This window comes from Capsicum annuum, chromosome 4, assembly GCF_002878395.1.
Source record: "Capsicum annuum cultivar UCD-10X-F1 chromosome 4, UCD10Xv1.1, whole genome shotgun sequence".
Lineage (NCBI taxonomy): Eukaryota > Viridiplantae > Streptophyta > Magnoliopsida > Solanales > Solanaceae > Capsicum > Capsicum annuum.
In genome coordinates this window covers 59,345,955-59,365,633 of record NC_061114.1, presented here as the reverse complement: position 1 = coordinate 59,365,633, position 19,679 = coordinate 59,345,955, and the positions used below count along the sequence as shown (strand labels likewise).

General features: G+C 35.6%; 1 protein-coding gene across 2 annotated transcripts; it reads left to right on the top strand.

The window, feature by feature from the left end:
* Positions 1–2,061: 2,061 nt before the first annotated feature.
* On the top strand, positions 2,062–16,063 carry LOC107868061 (gamma-glutamylcyclotransferase 2-3). 2 transcript variants are annotated; one of them, XM_016714623.2, is made up of 8 exons: positions 2,062–2,344; positions 2,644–2,720; positions 4,732–4,785; positions 6,282–6,338; positions 6,444–6,484; positions 6,570–6,641; positions 15,545–15,624; positions 15,732–16,063. In XM_016714623.2, the coding sequence occupies exons 1-8, from the start codon at positions 2,236–2,238 to the stop codon at positions 15,809–15,811; spliced, it is 570 nt and encodes a 189-aa protein (XP_016570109.2). In that variant the 5' UTR covers positions 2,062–2,235; the 3' UTR covers positions 15,812–16,063. The 2 variants fall into 2 exon arrangements, with proteins under 2 accessions (XP_016570109.2, XP_047267783.1); XM_047411827.1 differs by having other exon boundaries at positions 2,107–2,344; positions 2,648–2,679.
* The last annotated feature ends 3,616 nt before the right edge of the window (positions 16,064–19,679 follow it).

Sequence of the window (19,679 nt, the reverse complement as noted above, 5' to 3'; positions counted from 1 at the left end):
ATTGTATGCAATATATCATACTTCAAACCAACACATAAAACTTTGTTCTCATAAGCAATAATTTAACTAATTTTTTTAAGGTATTTAATATCAAATCAACTCGGATATTTATAATCTCAAAATTATGCCCTTAACTCAATTTATATTGAGCAACTAATTTTATAGATGTCAAACTATAAGTTGACAATAAATGTACATGTGATTATCTTATTAATGCATTTTTTCAACATATCACATGATAGGTGAACGAGTCCATATTCACCTTTGGTACTTTCCCAATTTAAGGGATTTGATTCCAACATTAGTCGGTCCAACCAACTTATCATAAGAACAAGCAACATAAAACAATTACTGAAGAATCCTCTGGTTCTTTATTACATGTCTAATACTCAATATGTACATCTTCAAAGTGTCGCAATCGCTCATGTCAATTTGTGAACTTTTATACTAGTAAACTCCAAATTACCATGACATGTACTTTTTGCTTTAGTAAATTTCAGATTTACTATTACATGTATATATTTCAAATTTATTATTTCAGAAATAGATTTCAAAATAACTCTTCTCAATTATTTTGTCTCTTTTGGAGGTGAGTTGTGATACGATCACAATCAAGTGCACGTTTGTATTTATAAACTTTACTAAATATTATTATCACATTCACTTTAAGGAATGGATCTATACTTATAACAATCGAAATTCTCATTCCCCGAAAATAGAATATAATTGTGCCTTAGGCCTATCAAATTTTGATAGCTTATAACCTCTTTCATGATATTACTACTTCACGAGCAAATCGAGGCATACATATAATGCTGATAATTTTCTCTAACATATCTTATAATAATAATAAGCGTGTGAAAATATTATCACTTTTATTGATTATTATCATATTGTCTCCCCATGCTTATATTCATACATTCAATTGTTTGTCTTCTTTCAGATATATTATGCACTGCTACCACATTCGCTTCAGAGAATGGAGCATATCCAATGGGACATGTCTCATGATTTTCAATCAAATACACATTATCTTACCTTAGCCATTATTATATCATCAATATGGTGCTTTGGAATTCAAACTCAATATCTTATCCATATAAAGTCGTCTTAGACTATAAATCGATGAGACTTAAACCCAACATCTTATCATCATGGTGCACCAAGATTCTAACCTGGTGTCTTACTCTTTAATGTGATGATATTTGAATCCATCATCTTAGCCTCAACCAGTGCATTAAAACTCAAACCTGAGCCTTTCAAAAATATTGTAACCAATCTTAATTATAGCCACAAATAAATTTGATCATAATATCACCTCAAATATGGTCATATATAAATTGCAATCTCGATTAATCCTTCACCGTGTTAGTGGATATTAAAACGGGTAACCACTAATTCAAAGTCTTAATAAATTTATTGTAGAAAATATTCCATTAGATTAATAAAAATTATAAGTATGTATCACTTTTCAAAAGTGCTTCATCAAAGTATAATTACTATAATAAAAATAATCATACTTTCTGTCACCAAAAGCATGTAAGCATACGGTGCTTTGTCATATTGTATAATTTTTATAAGATAAAAATCAACTCATACCTGTAATTTGAGGCACTGTCAATTAGTTCTTAATAATTCTCTTAGGTTTGTTAAGCAACAGACTCAAAATATTGGGCGATATTAAATAATTACTCGGTTTGTTAGGTGAGGTTCTTGAAAGTTTTCTTAAGATGAAGTAAAACCTTAAAAAAAAACTTAATTTTATCCCAAAAATTAAATTTCTAACTTTTTGAAAATAGATATTGACTATATGATAATAAATTTAACACACATTACACAAATTCTTGGACCATCCGGTGTCAATACTTTTGACGGAATGCCCATTTTTGTCGTTCCCCGATTTTTTACCCTTTTTCTCATAATACTCCCTGTTTAAAAAAGAAAAAATAACAGGTAATATATTTAATATTATAAAATTAAAAGATATATTCGTATATTTAACACAATTTTAATTTAAGAACAGTACATTCAAAACTCTGACTAATAAAATTTAGAAAAAAATATTTGAAAACTGTCCGTGATTAGGATCCTGTCTTGGCATCTTGCCATTGGTTGGTAAGTTGCTCATAATTTTTGTATTGAAAGGTATTCGACGAGTCTCACTTCATTCTTGGCTCTGCTCAAATATTCATTTTTCTCTCCCTCTCAAAAACACCTGCGAAGAGAGAGGGAGAAATGGTGATGTGGGTATTTGGGTACGGATCTCTTATTTGGAAGCCAGGTTTTAACTACGATGATCATCTTGTAGGTTTCATCAAAGGCTATCGTCGTGTTTTCTATCAAGGTTGTCAAACTTGTATTTTTATTGTTGTCTTGTATGTACATTTGAATGCTTGTGAATGTTACTCTCTTCTTTCCATAAAGATCATCTCAGTCTGTGCTTCAGCTATACAAGAGTTTAATGAGTTAAAAACTTACCTTACATTTCTGAGAACAACTTTACGAGTTACTCCACCGCTCTCCTTCGTATCAAAACTATTGTTATTTTATAATAAAAACGACCAAATTATTTTGGATTTAACAATGATAGTTTGTAAGTTGACCCCGGTAAGCCAAAAGTTAATATGAATGTGTGTTATGTAGGCAGTACTGATCACAGAGGAACGCCAGAATTCCCAGGTAGAACAGCAACACTGGAGCCTGCTGAAGGAGAAGTTTGCGTCAGTGTTTTTTTCTACATTAAAACATGTCATGTCTGTCTGAATGTATTGGCTACCTTGATTGTCTCTTTTTCTTCTTTGTCGCAACTTATCCATGTGCCTGAGTTTTTAAGTTTATCTGATTTCTAAGTTTATGCCTACGTTAAAAATTGACGTTGGAAGAGTTCAAACAGGATGAAAAGATAAATATAGTATGAAGAAGTGTCACTAAAAAGTTTAAAATTATATTTATTAGTGACATTAAAGGTTAGCATGAAATTTCCTTCTAGTTGCCTGTGTATGACCTTTTATTTTTTTTCCTTTTTGTTTGTGCTGATTTTCATTTCCTTAATCTGAAATGCTTCAACAAGATGACTTTTTGTTTTCCTTTTGGCATTTTCATCCTGCTTTTTTTTCTGTTCTTCAGGAATCGGCAGAATAGAAATAAAGTAATATAATCTAATATTTCCGTCCAAAGAAAAGAAAAAGCTGTTTGATATGTCAGGTTAACTCAATGGATTCGATTCGTTCCATAACTATTGATCTAGAAGTACCATTGTGTATGTTGGAAGGAAGCAAACTAGACTGTTAAATGAATTAAAGCCTTGATTGCTGCCTCTCATGTCTCCCGATTGACCCCACCATAGAGTTGGATGATCTTGATGCTTTCCTACTATTGAAGTTCCTCCTCAACGAAAATGAATTAGAGTATTTTAGATTTAAATTTATCAAATAAATTGATGACCAGATCACTTCTTTTCCAAATGTCTGTACGAAAAGGAAATATAAAATGGTGAATAGATTATCATATATGTGGATCCTAAGTTTTTGCTAGAAGGTACTGCTTTTCTTAATTTTTCCGTTGTTGTTTGTTCCAATCTAAAGAAGAGAAATATCCTAAAATCATCCCTCATCTTTTCTCCATGTATGCTGTCTTCTTTTATCTGAATAAGATTCTCAAGCAAGTCTAATACCTCCAATCTTGTCTATTCATTTGCTAAAAGGATTAGTGGAAGTTATATAACAGATCTGTTCATAAAGTCCTTGTAGGCATGCTTTGTCAAAGTATTTTGCGTAGAAACTAAATGAGAGTTGTTTCGAGCTGGTGTGCTTCCTTGTTCCTTCAAGTGTAATAGAAGGCGTATCATGCTTTTTAAAGAGGGCAAGAAGAATTTATCTTGAAAGGAGAAAGAACTTCATAAGTTGAATTTGGTTATTGGTGCCATTGAACTATGCATGTTTCTTCTATCTACTGGATGCCTTCTCTGTTTGACTGTTCGTAGAGTACTGCTGGAGGTTTGGAATAGCCTGCCGTTGTCATATTCGATGCTTCCTTAAAGCTATTGGCTGACTGATTGGTCTAGGTTAGGATGTTAATATGAGGAGCCTTCTCTTATATGCCTTTCAGTTATCCCGGAAACTGAAAGACACTGCCAGTCTTTTAGGTTCGTATGGATTCGCCAGGTGATGATGCACATCGTTTCCTTCTATATGCACTTCTTCTGATTCCAAACATTCCTTTGTTACAGTTAGTCCTAATGCACCAGTTATTAATGTGATTATGTTAAATCAACACTGCATAAGTCCAAAGCAATGTCTGATTGATGCAACGGAAAATAGTGTCTGATTCAATGATCGTCTATTCTTTTATTTTGTATACTTGTTACTCAAATGTCTGGTTGATGCAAAGGAAAAAAGGGAAAGGGTATGACGTGTGTATTCTCTGAAAGAAGATGATAAAGCTATCTTCTTCAATCTCTTTCCTCTTGTGTATCCAATCACAACAGTGGGTATCCCTTTCTCCTTGCTTTCTTAGAGCTACTAAACTTATCAACTTAGTAGTGAAGTCTCTGCTTAACCAGTGCAATGCATAATCTGCAGCATATTCTTTCCAGCAACAATGTACCTCCTCAATGAGAAAAAAGAACAAAGGGGCTTGTGAATGCTATTTTATGTGATGAGATTTATCTGCTTACGTATGAGTTGTGACTAATTCCCAATAGTTGAAACTGATGACTCTTCACACTTACAGTGGGGTATGGCCTACAAAATAACGAAGAAGGAAGATCAAGAAGTTGCACTGACAGTAAGTCTTTCTTTTAGACGTGTTCTTTTATTTTATCCTTTTCTCCATATGAAAGATTGTAAACTACATGTTATTTTTATGCTTGTGTTTACCATTTGTGAAAATTCAAAATTTATGCTATTGTGAGAGATGCATTTGAGGCACATTCCTTTTTACTGTTTGAAAGTAATGAAGTGTTATCTTGCTGTCTTAAAATCTATTGACTTTATGCTCTGAAGAGTCGAGGAGACATCTGATTTTGTTTGTTAAATTGATTGAGTTAGTTACCGCTTTAAGGAGGTAAAATGTGGTCTAATTTAGAATTTTTTGGGAACAGTTTGATTGAAAGAAATAGGTCAGTTAAGCCATATAAAACTTTTCAAGCTATTCTATGCTTGAAAAGTTACTAATTTTTCATTAAAGTGATGCTATTACTTATAGTGTCAAAAAGGGGAAACTGTCTGTCCACAAACAAGGGGCAATTAGTGATCGATGCTCATTGGAATCTCACATGTGCTCCAAATATGAGCAGTATTCCATGCGTTATCTCTTATGTGTATTTATCCATTAAAAAAGTGCTAATATACGTCAAAGCTGGAAATGAAACATTAAGCTCGAAAGTGTCTTACTAGGCATGTATCTCTAATTGAACGAGGAAACCATTCAGTTGCCAGGCACTGGAGCATGCATCAATTACAAAAGGCATAATCACTGGTTCTTTTTTACTACATTAAATGCCCGGAAGCAGAATCTCTGATGTTGCCTTAGAAAGTCATAGTAAAAAGAGTTGGTTGTTATTTGTCAACCCTTATGCTATGGAAGAGAAGTTGTGCTAGACTTGACTTGCCAGTGGCCTCTTAGAACTTCCGGTATTTGTTTTGCTGGTAATTGAATTTCAGAAAGGGAAATCTAGAACCTTAAATATTTAAATTTGGGTAATCTTACAAATATCAAATAAATGCTCATGTTCACTTAGATGAATTGGAAAACTGCATCACAACTTGAATCCAAAAGATTTGGCTCCCCTTTAAAGTATTATTCTAAACTTTTTGTTTCTCAAGGTTTCCTTCTTTCTTTTTGGTTATGTTAGTTGATATTTTCGGTTCCTTAAGCATACAATTTGATTTTGAAATATGTATTAAATGCTGCGATTTACATCTTTGGCCAAAACCATTATAGTTTGCTCTTGTTCCACATGCACAGATTTCCTCCGCAGCATTCTCCTAGGGTTTACCATCTATTCACTTTAACAGCAGAGGTGTAGCATAAATATCTGCGCTTTTACATTCTCTTTCTGTGCTTGATTGCTGTACTTTTCTGGTTATCCCAATTTCTGCACGAGTTTGACAATTTACTGCTTCCAGGCTTCCAAATATTAATCGAGCTTCAAGCTTTCACGGTGCCTTTTTATTTGTATAGTTACAGTTCTATTATAATGCTATTCATGTGGCCTAAGTCATGTTATTGAATGACTCTATTTTGTTAACATATATTCTTTTCATGTCTCCTCCATCTAGTACCTTGAAGTCAGGGAAAAACAATATGATAAGAAGGCTTATGTAGATCTTTTCACTGTAAGTCATACTGAGTTAACATTTATCCAAAAGATAGTGCTTGTTGATATTATCATTCTTTGCTCTGCGATTATTGATTTATTAACAAATCAACTTACATTCCAGGAGCCTGCAACATCAGCACCGGCTGTTTCTGGTGTATTAGTGTAAGTTACAAAATTGACACACTTCATAATTTCTACGCAATTTCTTTCTTGATTCATCTTGTGAAACTGCTGTTTGACTATTCAGATACATAGGGTCTCCAGACAAGAAGGTTAATGAGAACTACCTGGGACCTGCATCAGTTGAAGAAATTGCTAGGTGTGTATTATATTTCGGTGTTTTTTTTAAAAAAAAAAAAAGATTGGCACTTCATTCTATATTGACATGCCCATGTCAGAATTTCTGTTAAAAAAAAAAAAGGAAATACATTATAGTGTCATTGAACTTGACATTGATATCCTATGTGAACAAGCTGTGATTCAATCTATATTTGTTAGAATTCCACTTTGGTAAAGTGTATCTTTTGTAGCCTTTCTTATATTATTTCAGAAAATCTTAAGAGATGAGCAAACGTTTTGGATTAAGCCCAAGATCCATTTTCTTAACATGGTTTCATAGCCATTAAGTGTACAACCTTAAGTGATAGTTGGACAGCCCATAGCGAGGACGTTGAATTCCTAGAAGGAGGATGTATGCAACATACTAAGTGTGAGAATTAATGGAGAAAAATATTATTGAATGGTGTGTTTACATAATTACATCGAGACCCTATTTATAGACACTATAGTTCAATCCTTTTCCAAGTAGGATTTTGTATATACTATTCCTATTTCTACTCATATTCTAACACTCCCCCTCAAACTGGTGCATACAAATCATATGTATCTAGCTTGTTACAAATGTAATTAATACGAGGACCGGTGAGGGACTTGGTGAAGATATCTGCAAGTTGATCACTTGACTTCACAAATTTTGTAACAGTATCTCCTGAGAGTATCTTTTCTCTGACAAAGTGACAATCAATCTCTATGGGTTTAGTCCTCTCATGACTGGATTTGATACGATATGAAGGGCTGCTTGATTATCACACACAAGTTCCACCTTACCAGTTTCTCCAAATTTTAATTCTCTCAGCAACTGTTTGATCCAAACTAGCTCACAAGTTGCTACAGCCATTGCTCAATATTCTACTTCTGCACTAGATCGAGCAACCACACTCTGTTTCTTACTCTTTCAAGACACCAAATTACCTCCTACTAAAACACAATATTCGGAGGTAGAACGTCTATCAGAGGGTGATCCTGCCCAATCAGTATCTGTGTATCCGATGATATGCTCGTGACCTCGATCCTCAAAGATTAGTCCTTTACCTGGAGCTAACTTTATATATCGCAAAATACGAACAACTGTATCGCAATGACTATCACAAGGGGAAGTCATAAACTGACTTACAACACTCACAGGAAAGAATATGTCAGGTCTAGTCACGGTGAGATAATTCAACTCTCCAACCAACCGCCTATACCTTTCAGGATCACTGAGTGGCTCTCCCTGTCCTGGTAGAAGTTCGGCATTTGGATCCATAGGAGTGTCAATGGATCTACATCCCATCATTCATGTCTCCTCAAGAATGTCTAAGGCATACTTGCGTTGAGGAATAACAATGTCTGATCTGGACTGAGCAACCTCAATACCTAGAAAATATTTCAGTCTGCCGAGGTCTTTGGTCTGAAAATGCTGAAAGAGATGTTACTTCAATTTAGAGATACCATCTTCGTCATTGCCGGTGGTAACGATATCATCAACATAAACCACCAGATAAATACACAAATTTGGTTGAGAATGTCGATAAAACACTGAGTGATCAGCTCTACTACGAATCATGCCAAACTGCTGAATTACTGTGCTCAATTTTCCAAACCAAGCTTGAGGAGACTGTTTCAGACCATAGAGTGACCTGCGCAATCCACATACAAGGCTACTAGACTCCTCCTGAGCAACAAAACCAGGTGGTTGCTCCATATAGACTTCTTCCTCAAGATCACCATGAAGAAAAGCACTCTTAATATCCAACTGATAAAGAGGCCAATGATGAACGACAACAATGGATAGGAAAAGACGGACAGACGCTATTTTAGCCACTAGAGAAAAAGTGTCACTATAATCAAGCCCAAATATTTGCGTGTATCCTTTGGCAACAAGGCGAACCTTAAGCCAATCAACCTGACCGTCTGGACCAATTTTGACTGCATAAACCCAACGGCAACCAACAGTAGATTTACCTGCAGGAAGGGAAACAAGCTCCCAAGTACCATTTGCACGTAAAGCAGACATCTCATCTATCATAGCCTGCTTCCATCCTGAATGAGAAAGTGTTTCACCTATAGTCTTAGGTATGGAAATAGATGACAAAGATACAAAAGTATAATGGGGTGATGATAAATGATGATAACTCAAGAAAGTATAGTGTGGGTTAGCATTACAAGGGGAACGCATACCTTTTTTAAGTGCAACTGATTGGATAGAAGAAGGCAAGTCCACAATAGGAGCAGTGTCCGACACATGACATAAATCATTTGGGACTAGTAGTGGACGCGGACGACGATGATAAGTCAGAAGTGGTGGCACTGTAGCAGGAGACGTAGAAGTAACCGTTGATTCCTTAAAGATTGGTTCGGGTAAGTTTGGAGATATGGGTAAGACCAAGGATGGTGCGGGTAAGACTGGAGATACGGGTAAAATCTCAGAGATATCAGGATGATCAGAAGATATATAGTAAGGTCGAGATTCAAAAAAAGTAACATCAGTGGATATAAAGTAGCGACGAAGATCTGGTGAATAACAACGATACCCTTTTTGAACTCGAGAGTAACCAATGAAGACACACTTTGAGAGTACGAGGGGCTAATTTGTTTTTTTCAGGGGCTAAGTTATGAATAAAACATGTGCTCCCAAAGACACAAGGGGGGATAGAGTAGAGATGTGACTATGGGAACAATATAGAATGGGGAACCTTATTCTGAAAGAAAGATGATGGCATTCTATTAATTAGATAACAAGATTTGAGGATTGCATCGCCCTAAAATTGCAGCGGAACATGGGATTCAATGAGAAGAGTGCGAGCAGTCTCAAGAAAATGCCTATTTTTTCTTTCTGTTATACTATTCTGTTGAGGGATGTACAGGCAAAATGTCTGGTGAACAATTCCTTGATGAGTCATAAACTCTTGAAACTGAGAGGATAAGTATTCTAAGGCATTGTCACTACAAAAAAGACGAATAGAAACACCAAATTGAGTTTGTATTTCAGCACAAAAACTTTTGAATATAGAAAATATCTCAGAACGATCTTTCATTAAGAAAACCCAAGTACATCTTGAAAAATCATCAATGAAACTAACAAAATAACAAACACCTAAAGGTGAACTAACTATACTAGGACCCCAAACATCAGAATGTACTAATGAGAAAATAGACTCTGAACGACTCTCAATACTACGTCGGAAAGCAGCACGGGTGTGTTTCCCAAGTTGACATGACTCACAATCTAATGCGGATAAACTAGACAAACTAGGCACCATCGTTTATAGCTTGGATAGACTTAGATGTCCCAAACGTTTGTGAATTAGGTCTGGAGGGTCTATAACGGAGCATGCTGTGAAGGAATTTGAAGAGGTAAGATGGTAAAGGCCTTGTGATTCATGTCATGCGCCTATCCTCTGTCCCATACTGCGGTCCTACATTAGAAAAGAGTCATCAAGAAAAGTTATGCTACAATTAAGGGCACGTGTCAAACGACTAACAGATGCAAAATTAAAAGGACAACCAGGGACATAAAGAACAGAGTCTAGAGTGCCAAAAGATAGGGATTTGGCTTGTCCAATTCCTTTTGGTTTTGTTCGGATCCCATTGGCTAAAGTAATAGCAGGAAGAGATTGTGAATAAGCACTATCAGACAAAAGTGATTCGTTACCAGAAATATGATCAGAAGCACCTGAGTCTACAACCTATGATCCAAGAGTACTAGACTGTGAAACACAAGCAAAAGGATTACCAGCAACAGAAGCATTAGGCTGGGTAATTGAGGCTACTTGTGGAGATGTCTGCTTATTTGCTCTATACTGGAGGAACTCATCATATTCTGTTTAGGCAATATGAGCATTATTAGATGATCGATTAGGCTATGGAGATGTCTCCTTACTTGCTCGATTCTGAAAGAACTCATTATATTCCTTTACAGCAGCAGGATCATAACTGGGTGGTGGACCATGCAAACTATGACATATATCCTGAGCGTGTCCAACTTTATGACAATAACTACACTTCGATTAAAATTTTCTAGAACGATCTCCTCTTCGTCGATTTTTCATAGGCTGATATGTTCATTTTTCTATGGTTTGAGATGCAAGAATAGAAGAGTCAACAGTGGGTGATGAAACTACTTTGTGACTGGGAGGCGCGGCAAGACGAAGCAGACGAAAGAATAACTCATCAATTGTAGGAACCGTAGGACTAGCTAAAATCTGATCACGACAACATCATGGTCAGTAGAAAGTCCAACAACTATAAGAACTAAAAACATCTGTCTGTGCTCTTGTTGTTTTTCTACATCCGCAGTGACGGACATTAATGTATCAAATTCTTCCATGACTGTTATTACTTGTCCCAAGTAAGTAGACATATCGGATTCTTGTTTCTTCAAGTTGGTCATCCGAGCTACCACATCATAAAAACGAGATATATCATTAGTGTATAAAGCATGAGTCTTTTCCCAAACTAAATAACACGTCTGGAATGGACGAAACAAGGGCATCAACTTAGTATCAATAGATCACCATAAGAGACTACATAGTTGAGCGTCAACTTTCTCTCATTGCTCTTTAGCTTTCGCATCTTCCGCGCTAGACTTTTCATTTTCATATACCACACTAGCCTTGTTCGTTAAATGATCTTGGACACCTTGACCTTTGCACCACAACTCAACTGAGGAAGCCCAAGCTAAATAATGAACTTTCCATTAATGGTTCGGAAGTGATCATAGAACTTGAACTTCCGATACCGGTAGTTTTGGGGCCAAAAACATCATACCCAAAAGATATCTTGGGAATTTTAACTTGAAAGTACCAAGAAACAATAGTTGAATCTCTGAATAAAAACTGACAAAAAAAATAAAAATCTGAAGCCGCCGAAACCCTAACTCCGGCAGCCGGAATCTTCAAAAAATTGCTGGAATTTGAAAATAAAGTAACTAGCCTGATCGGAAAAGAACGGCGACCCCAACAAAAAAGAAACCACTCAAAAAATTCAACCAAAGAAAACACACGCGCTGGCGCGTGATTGATCTCGCCGGATTTTTGGCAGGCGCATGGGGGCTGATTTTTCGGTGGTTTTGGTCGGGTTTACGTCGCCTGAGCTTTCCGATTCTCTTGGTGATGTTGTGTTTTTCACTCAACCCGCAAAATAAAAAATGACACAAATCAGTCACCGGAATTGACGACAGTGACTGAGTTTTTTTTCTTCTTTTCTGAAGTTTCTCACCAACGCTCTGATACCATGTGAGAATTAATGGAGAAAAATATTATTGAATGGTGTGTTTACATAATTACATAGACACTATAGTACAATTCTTTTCCAAGTAGGATTTTGTATATACTATTCCTATTTCTACTCATATTCTAACACTAAGTAAATCCACATTGACAAATACAAGAGAATTATTGGTTATATAAGGAAGCAGGCCTAAGATTTGACACGCTTTAAAGCCGTGAAGTTCTTGGTTCTAGTGGATAATATCAATAGAGTATAAGCTGTGACAATATGATATGAGAGCAAAGCTTGTCTCATGTTGGGCTACTCAATATTGTTCACTTGTTATACCACTTCACACATACCATTTAAGAGTTGTATTTTCTTATATGTTCCTGGACAATCCTTGTCACTTGAGTATATGGGTTAATTAGGATTTAGACTCAAGGTCCATTTTTCTAAAGATATTTTTTTCATTTAGATTTATTATTATTTAATCCAAGAACATACATATTTTTCCTTTGACTGAAAACTCTTGTTACATGTGAGAAATGTATTTGAACATTTTTTGTCGATTTCAATGATGTGGATACATCTCTTGGTTAATTTTTTTTTTTTTTTTTTTTTTATAACTGTGGTGTCCGGCCAGCTTTCGCACACCTCGACTTAATTAAAATTTTCTTCATTAAATTAAAATTAGCTTATTCTTTTTTAGAATTTATGGAGCTCCATTAATCATGCACTATTAACATGGATGTGAAAGTAAAGCATGTGGCATGATTTGAGAAAATGATATAGATTCTCCCTTATGTTTTGGGATGAAGTTCAAAATTGGCATCTAAATATAGTCCTTAGCATTTTTGGTCCTCTACATTACCAAATGGTCTTTTCGCTTGCCTGCTTTGATATGCTTTACTTGAGCCGAGGGGTCTATTGGAAACAGCCTCTCTATCTGAACAAGGTAGGGGTAAGATATGCATACACACCACCCTCCCAGACCTTACTTATAGGATTACACTGGGTATGTTGTTAAATTACCATAAGTGAGCACTTTAAGTCTCAGTGAAGTAAAATCCTTACTCCTTCAATTAACAGATGGAATATCTCGTGTGAGAATCACATGAGATGAAAACCAAAGAAAGCTTCATTAGTTCATTTTTTTCTACTCCGTTGTTAATCAACCAACATTCTCCTCCAATTTACATCCCTGTGGTGCTTTTCTACCCTAAAGAAGATGAAGAACCCAACATTAGTATTACCACATTAAAAAAAAAAAAAGAAAAAAGAAAGAGAAAAACTAAGCATTCTCAAGAAAGCTCTAGCCAAGTGCCTAACTGACTGCGAAGCCTTGGATGACACATTCCGGCGTCGCGGTTTGGATATAGGTGTGTGCGCTTCTTACAAGATTGCTGATAGCATTTTAGCTGTCAATTATGAGTGCATGGACTTCCCCACTCACCACTTGTTATATTAGTAATATTGCCCCTTCATTTTTTTTTTCTCTATCTTACCTCTGAGATAGTGGTATGGACAGCGTACACTTACCTCCCCAGACCCCACTTGGTGGGAATATACTGGGTTGTTGTTGTTGTTGTTTGTCCCTTCCTTTTTTATTATGCAAAAGTTTCCGCTCCTAGAACTATTTTGAACATAGATGTTATTTGGAATTTGTGATACTTTTTCCAAACAAGTGATTGTTTTACAATGTGGTCCATTATTTCAACTTCAACTTGAAATAGAGAATTTCAAAGTCTGAAAAAAATGATTTGAGGAGTATTCAACCTTTTTCCAAGTGAAATTCATGTGCAAATGCAACTGTGATGATAAAACTCTTCTTTTTTCCAGCTTCAAATACCTTTTTTCTTCAGTTTTCAACTAATATTTTCCAAATATCGACTTAGGAGACAATTGGGACAGAAAGATTTCTGTTTTATTTTTTTTCTGTAAACCTGAAAAACCAAGTATGAATTGGACTTGGTTCATTAGAAAAAATGTTAAGTCTCCAACTCGAGCTGAAGCTGTTTTGACTCTCACACAGAGTCGTGTTTTGGATGAAGGCGACATTGGCACAATCATTTTGGTGAGCAAGCTGCATAGCACGATGAGGAAGAGAAATGCAGATATGCGGGGGGGATCTTGTACGGTGTGGGATTTGGTGGAAGCATTCTGGAGAAGAAAGTCCGAATAGTTTATTTGGTTCTTTGCTCAGTAATTCTCATGATGAGATGTCCGTCTGAGTTAAGTGATGCACTTAAGCTTTCTCTTAATAGAGACCAAAATTGCTCCTTTTTTGGATTTAAAGGATCAAATATGCTCAAGGATATTATTTAAAAGAAAATTCTAGACTTACCTCCAAAATTGAGGGAGAATTTACTTCCGTCTTATGTGAAAAAAAGTCCCACAAGGAATTCTTTGACTTTGCATTACCAACTAAGAATTAGTAATCCCAACGGAAATTTACCCTGCCAGAACGTTATGGGCCACCAATGCCAATAAAAGTAATTTAGTTAGATTGTTTGATCCTTTTACCAACTGCTAGTGATATTTCCGTGTTATTAACTGGTCCGAACTTGTTATCATTTACAAATAAATAAGTAGGGTGTCTGCAAGTTGGATAGGTCTGGTTGCCTGAATCAACTCAGTTCCATATACTTAAATTTGTAAGTCATTTGCAATAGTTAAGAGCATTTTGTCTTATGATTTGATCTTCGTATGGTATATTTCAACATCAGACGAGGAAGAAAGAACTCAGGAATATGTCTACACTGCGTTAAGTTATCAACCACTGTAGGATAATTTGCCTTTGAACTTTACTGTTCTTATATTGTGCTGTGCACATAACTTGTGACTCACATTATGGGCCTTTGATGTAAAGAATCTTTACAAGAGATATTTACTCTCTCATTGTTCTGTCTCCTATTATTGGAGTATACATTCCATCCTTCCCTGCGACCCAAAAAGAATCTCTTTTCTAGTGTCAGCTGCTTGCAAAACAAAATTTTACGAACAGAGATTAAGTATGATCTCCAGTTAATCCAGTCCATATTTAATTGGATCAAATTAAACCATCTCTTGCTATCTTTTCAAGGTTCATGGCTTATCTAAATAAAAGATTAATGTTGCCCTCCAGAACCTCGAGTTACCAATATTAGCTCGGTCCCCAAGCCATGACTTAGATGCAGTTTGAAGAGGGACATTGATGGAGGAAAGGTCCCTCTCCAGGCTTCCAAGACCCCCTGTGCTACAGGCTTGAGTGGTCATGTAGAAGATGTTCCATTTAAGGACAGAGCTTTCTGTGATTGAATTAACTATGAAGAGCTAAATTTTAGCACTTATCTATTTCAGTATGTTGTACTAAGGATGAATTTTCAAGAACTTTGCTCTAAGTTACGTATAGCCAACAATCCTGATGAAGTTTGGTGGGCAAATGTTTTGAAGTGATAAATGCTGTGTATGAGTGGGTGTTAAGCTACTTTTAAGCGTCAGTACTGTAAAATTAAGAGTTTTGACTTCTGATAGTGAATAGTGAATAGTAGTTTTCTCAAAATCGTCTTGACCTGCAGCAACGGGTAACTGTCTTGACCTGCCTTATGCTCTTTGTAATTCTAATTTCATCTAAAGGGTGCTATTTAAAGATTGGTTTTTGGAAAAGGCATTATAATTTGACAACTTTTCATGTCTATTTGAATTGTGCAGTCAAATTGCTCGTGCAGAAGGCCCCTCAGGACCCAATAAAGATTACCTTTTTCAACTTGAAAAAGCCCTTGACTTCTTAGGTAACTTCTTAAGCCTAAAAAAGCTGTGTTTCCTACTTCATTTTGTGTTTTATATTTATCACTCTTTTTGCATTCTTGGTAAATATTGCCATATTCACTTGAACTAGGATGTGAAGATAAACATGTCAGTGACATAGCAAAGGAAGTCAGGCGCATTCTTTCAGAAGAAGAGGTAACTATTTCATGATCTTGCGGGGCAGCATTGTCCGATAAGCAGATACTTGAACAGTGTATGGATCCAATGGAAAAATAATTACTAGTCTAAATCCAAGTCCCTTCAGATTTCTTGCATTCAAGGAAAATAATACACTATTGTTGGCCTTCCTGTCTTGTCTGCTCAACCTTTCAATAGTATTTTTGCACTGTCATATTGCTGTCATACAAATGGAAAGATGATCGAGTTAATAATAGTGTGTTGTGTCATAGAATTATTCTTAAAGCACCGCTTTCAGACAGGAATCTTACATATTATTGCACAAATAGAATTTTTAAAAATACATCTAATCTAGACTTTTCCAGTTGAGTATGATGTGAAACAAAACAAAAGAGCGAAAAAAAAAAAGAAATTTAATGAGGCATATTTGGCTGCCCCAAGGATATTGCAAAAAAAACAAAGTATATGTCAATGCGAAAGCGTGAATTCTTCGGCGATTTGCATCCTGTCTATTAGTAGCAGAAAGTTATATATTGCCACAAATTGATTGCTTCTACATGCTTACTGTAACCAAATCTGTAACCTATGAAAATTGACTGTACTGATCAGAAGTTCGATTTCTGCCTAAATTTTAAATGTTTTGTAAAATTCAGCTTTGTTTAAGTAGTGGTTCTCCAAGTGGCTATTTGTGCACTGCCCTTTCGAAGATAAAAATAACATACTCAGTGTAATTCTAATTCACAAGTGGAGTTTGGGGAGGATAGGATATAGACATGCAAAACCCTTATCTTTGTTGAGTAGAAAAATTGTTTCCAATAGATGCTTAGTGCAAAAGGGAACAATCAAAGCAGGGTTGCAAGAAAATATGACAACAAATTAACAAGATATAAGGTAAATGAAACAACAGACAGTAAGACATTTTGGAGAATAAGAAACTACACAATTGAGAGAAAAGTATTGAAAATACCACTAAACTTGGCGTGAATTATTCCTTTAGTATACCTAGTATTAAAAACATCCCTACACTTGACCAAATGAATTTTAAAATGCTCCCATTTTGTCATACATAAGTAACGTGTTATCACGTGTAGTCCAAGTGGATTTGTCTGTTGATGTGTTATATATGTAGCATACACGCAGATATACAAAGTTCAAAAAAGAGAGACAGAAAAGACATGTAAAAATTAGACCCACTAAAATAACCTACCCGATAAGTAACCCCACACTCTTCCTTTCAATTCTCTCACACCACACAACTTTTCCTTAGAATTCTCTTAAAATCGCATAATATAACCCTTTGATTTCCATGGAAATCCAAGAATTTTAACATATAAATTGTGATAACAGTACCGGTAAGAATCTCCCTTCATTTTGGGTTTTTTGATTTATTCATTTTGGTGGTTACAGTCGTCGATTTAGGTTTTGTTAGAGTTTTCTATTTGGGTTTGTTAGGGATTCATTTGTCAGCGTTTTCTGCTCATTTTTTATTGCTTCTTCTACTCATCCAACCATGTAATTCTCAAAGTAGTCGGAAATTCACATCTACAAAGAATAGTCATCAACACAATAGATAGAGAGAGAATGTTATAGCCTAAGAAATTAAGCAACTAAAGAAGAGAAGCAAAAAAAGTGATCCAAACTTTGATGTGTGTTTTAATGGAGGAAAAGTTAAATAGGAAAAAGAAAGTTATTGCAACCGTTAGGAATGATAGAAAATTGAAGAGGGAAGTTTAAAAAATGAAATTATCACTGTTTAATGCCCACGCACCATTTTTTAGAATTTGTTCCCATAAAGATATGAGATCACTTGATATGCCATGTGGCATATCGAGAGCGTTTTTAAATTCACTTAGTCAAGTGTAAGGTTTTTTATAATATTGGTGTAGTTTTGAAACTAAAGTAATAATCCACATCAAATTTGGGAGTGTTTTCAACATTTCTCTCTTACTAAATACTACTAATAAGGAGGAGGATAAGGGATGATGATAGCCCCCTATCTCTTCCACATAAAGTGTGATAACACTCAGCTATCTACTTAATTTCTATCCCACCCAGCTATCTACTAAGGATCATGTCCTTAGTAAGCTGAAGTTGTACCATATCCTTTTTAATCACCCTCCTCAAGTTCATCCTCAACCTACCTCTATACCTCTTCTAACTCCTGTTACGCCAACCTTTCACACATCCTTGCTATGCATTCACATGCTTGAATTATCTCCGTCTTGTTTCTCTCATCTTGTCTACCACAGCAAACGCTCTCACCTAGATCCATATAACTTCGTTCTTAATCATATGCTTCCTAGTATTACCACACATCCATCAGAACATCTTTAGCTCCACTACATTCATCTTTTGAATGTAACATTCTGACGGGTTTACAATTTTGGCCCATACAATAATGTTAGTCTAACCACCATTTTTAGAGCTTATCTTTAAGCATTGGCAACACATTCTTATCGCACGGTACCTCAATGTAAGCCTCTATTTCACCTATTCCGCTCCAATATGCTATGAAACATCATCATTATTCTCTCTATCTCGTTGGATTATAGACCCAAGATACTTGAAGCTTCCTCCTTAGATATAATTTGATCTTCATTTCCACCTCCTCCATATGTTTTAAGTCCCTTAACATGCACTCCAGGTACTTTATTTTAGTTTTTATTTTAGTTTTGCTTAACTTGAAACATTTAGACTCCAGGGTTTGTCTCTAAACTTCTAAGTTATTGTTAACTTTGTCATACGTTTCATTAATCAATACTATGTTATCTGCAAATAATATACACCATGACACCTTCCTTTGAAAATGTCATCTTAATTTGTCCATTACCAAGGCACGTAGGAATGTACCAAGGTTGATCCCAAGTTTAACCCTCATCTACCCTATAAACATCTCTAGACGACCTTCCTATGGACTTTATCTATCACAATCCAAAATAATAAGGATTGTGAGGGCATTCACTTCAACCCATCCATGCTAGGTAAGTCAAATTCAATAAACACCATCAACTCAAAAGAAAGGTAAATAGTAAAACATCTATAGGAATAACTGAGAATAACTCCAAACACCCTCAAACAATATTAAAGCAATACATCAAGAATTCTAAAACTCATTTGTCACAAGTACAAGAACGATATCTAAAATCGACTATTAAAATACAAAGTTGTCCAAGAAATAAATAAGACTAAAACAAAAGATGGAAGAAACTGGAATAATCTTCTAATCTTCTAACATAGGACCTCACCACTATTTCAAATCAACAAACTCTTCATGAACCAAGGTTCAAGCTGGCCACTCGCACTGGGATTTGTATCAGAAGGATGCAAAAAAGTAAAAGAGAGTACAACTACTAGCATTCACTATACATCATAGACCGACTGAGCTCAAACAAATACTATATCGTATAAAGAATACTAAAAAAACCAACACGGTAAAAAGCTCCAACAGTTCAATATCGATAAATCACTAACGATCACCTCAAAGCACAACAATAATCAAAGAATGATTCAACGCAATGATGTAGTAAAATGCAATGACCAATGTCTACCGATATACACCTCTGGTGACACCCAAGCTACATCTTCACTCTGAAGATGATGCAATCGCTGCCAACTATAGTAACCCAACAAAGGTTGGGTTCGAGTCTCAAAGGAATACGTGGTATCACGGCTCTCAGCTATTATAATCAATGGGTAGAACTAGAAAAGTAAATGGGGGGATTTGAGTATCAATGTCGAACTAGTAGAAAATATCAACTTCGGTTGTATTCAATCGTATGTGAACACTAATTGTGTTCCTCCTGGCTTCTTAACTCAGTAGGCTTACCATGCTTTGTTAAACCAACCCAATACCTTGCATGCAGAATCAATAAGTTATGTACCTTCTACAATTGTTTGGACG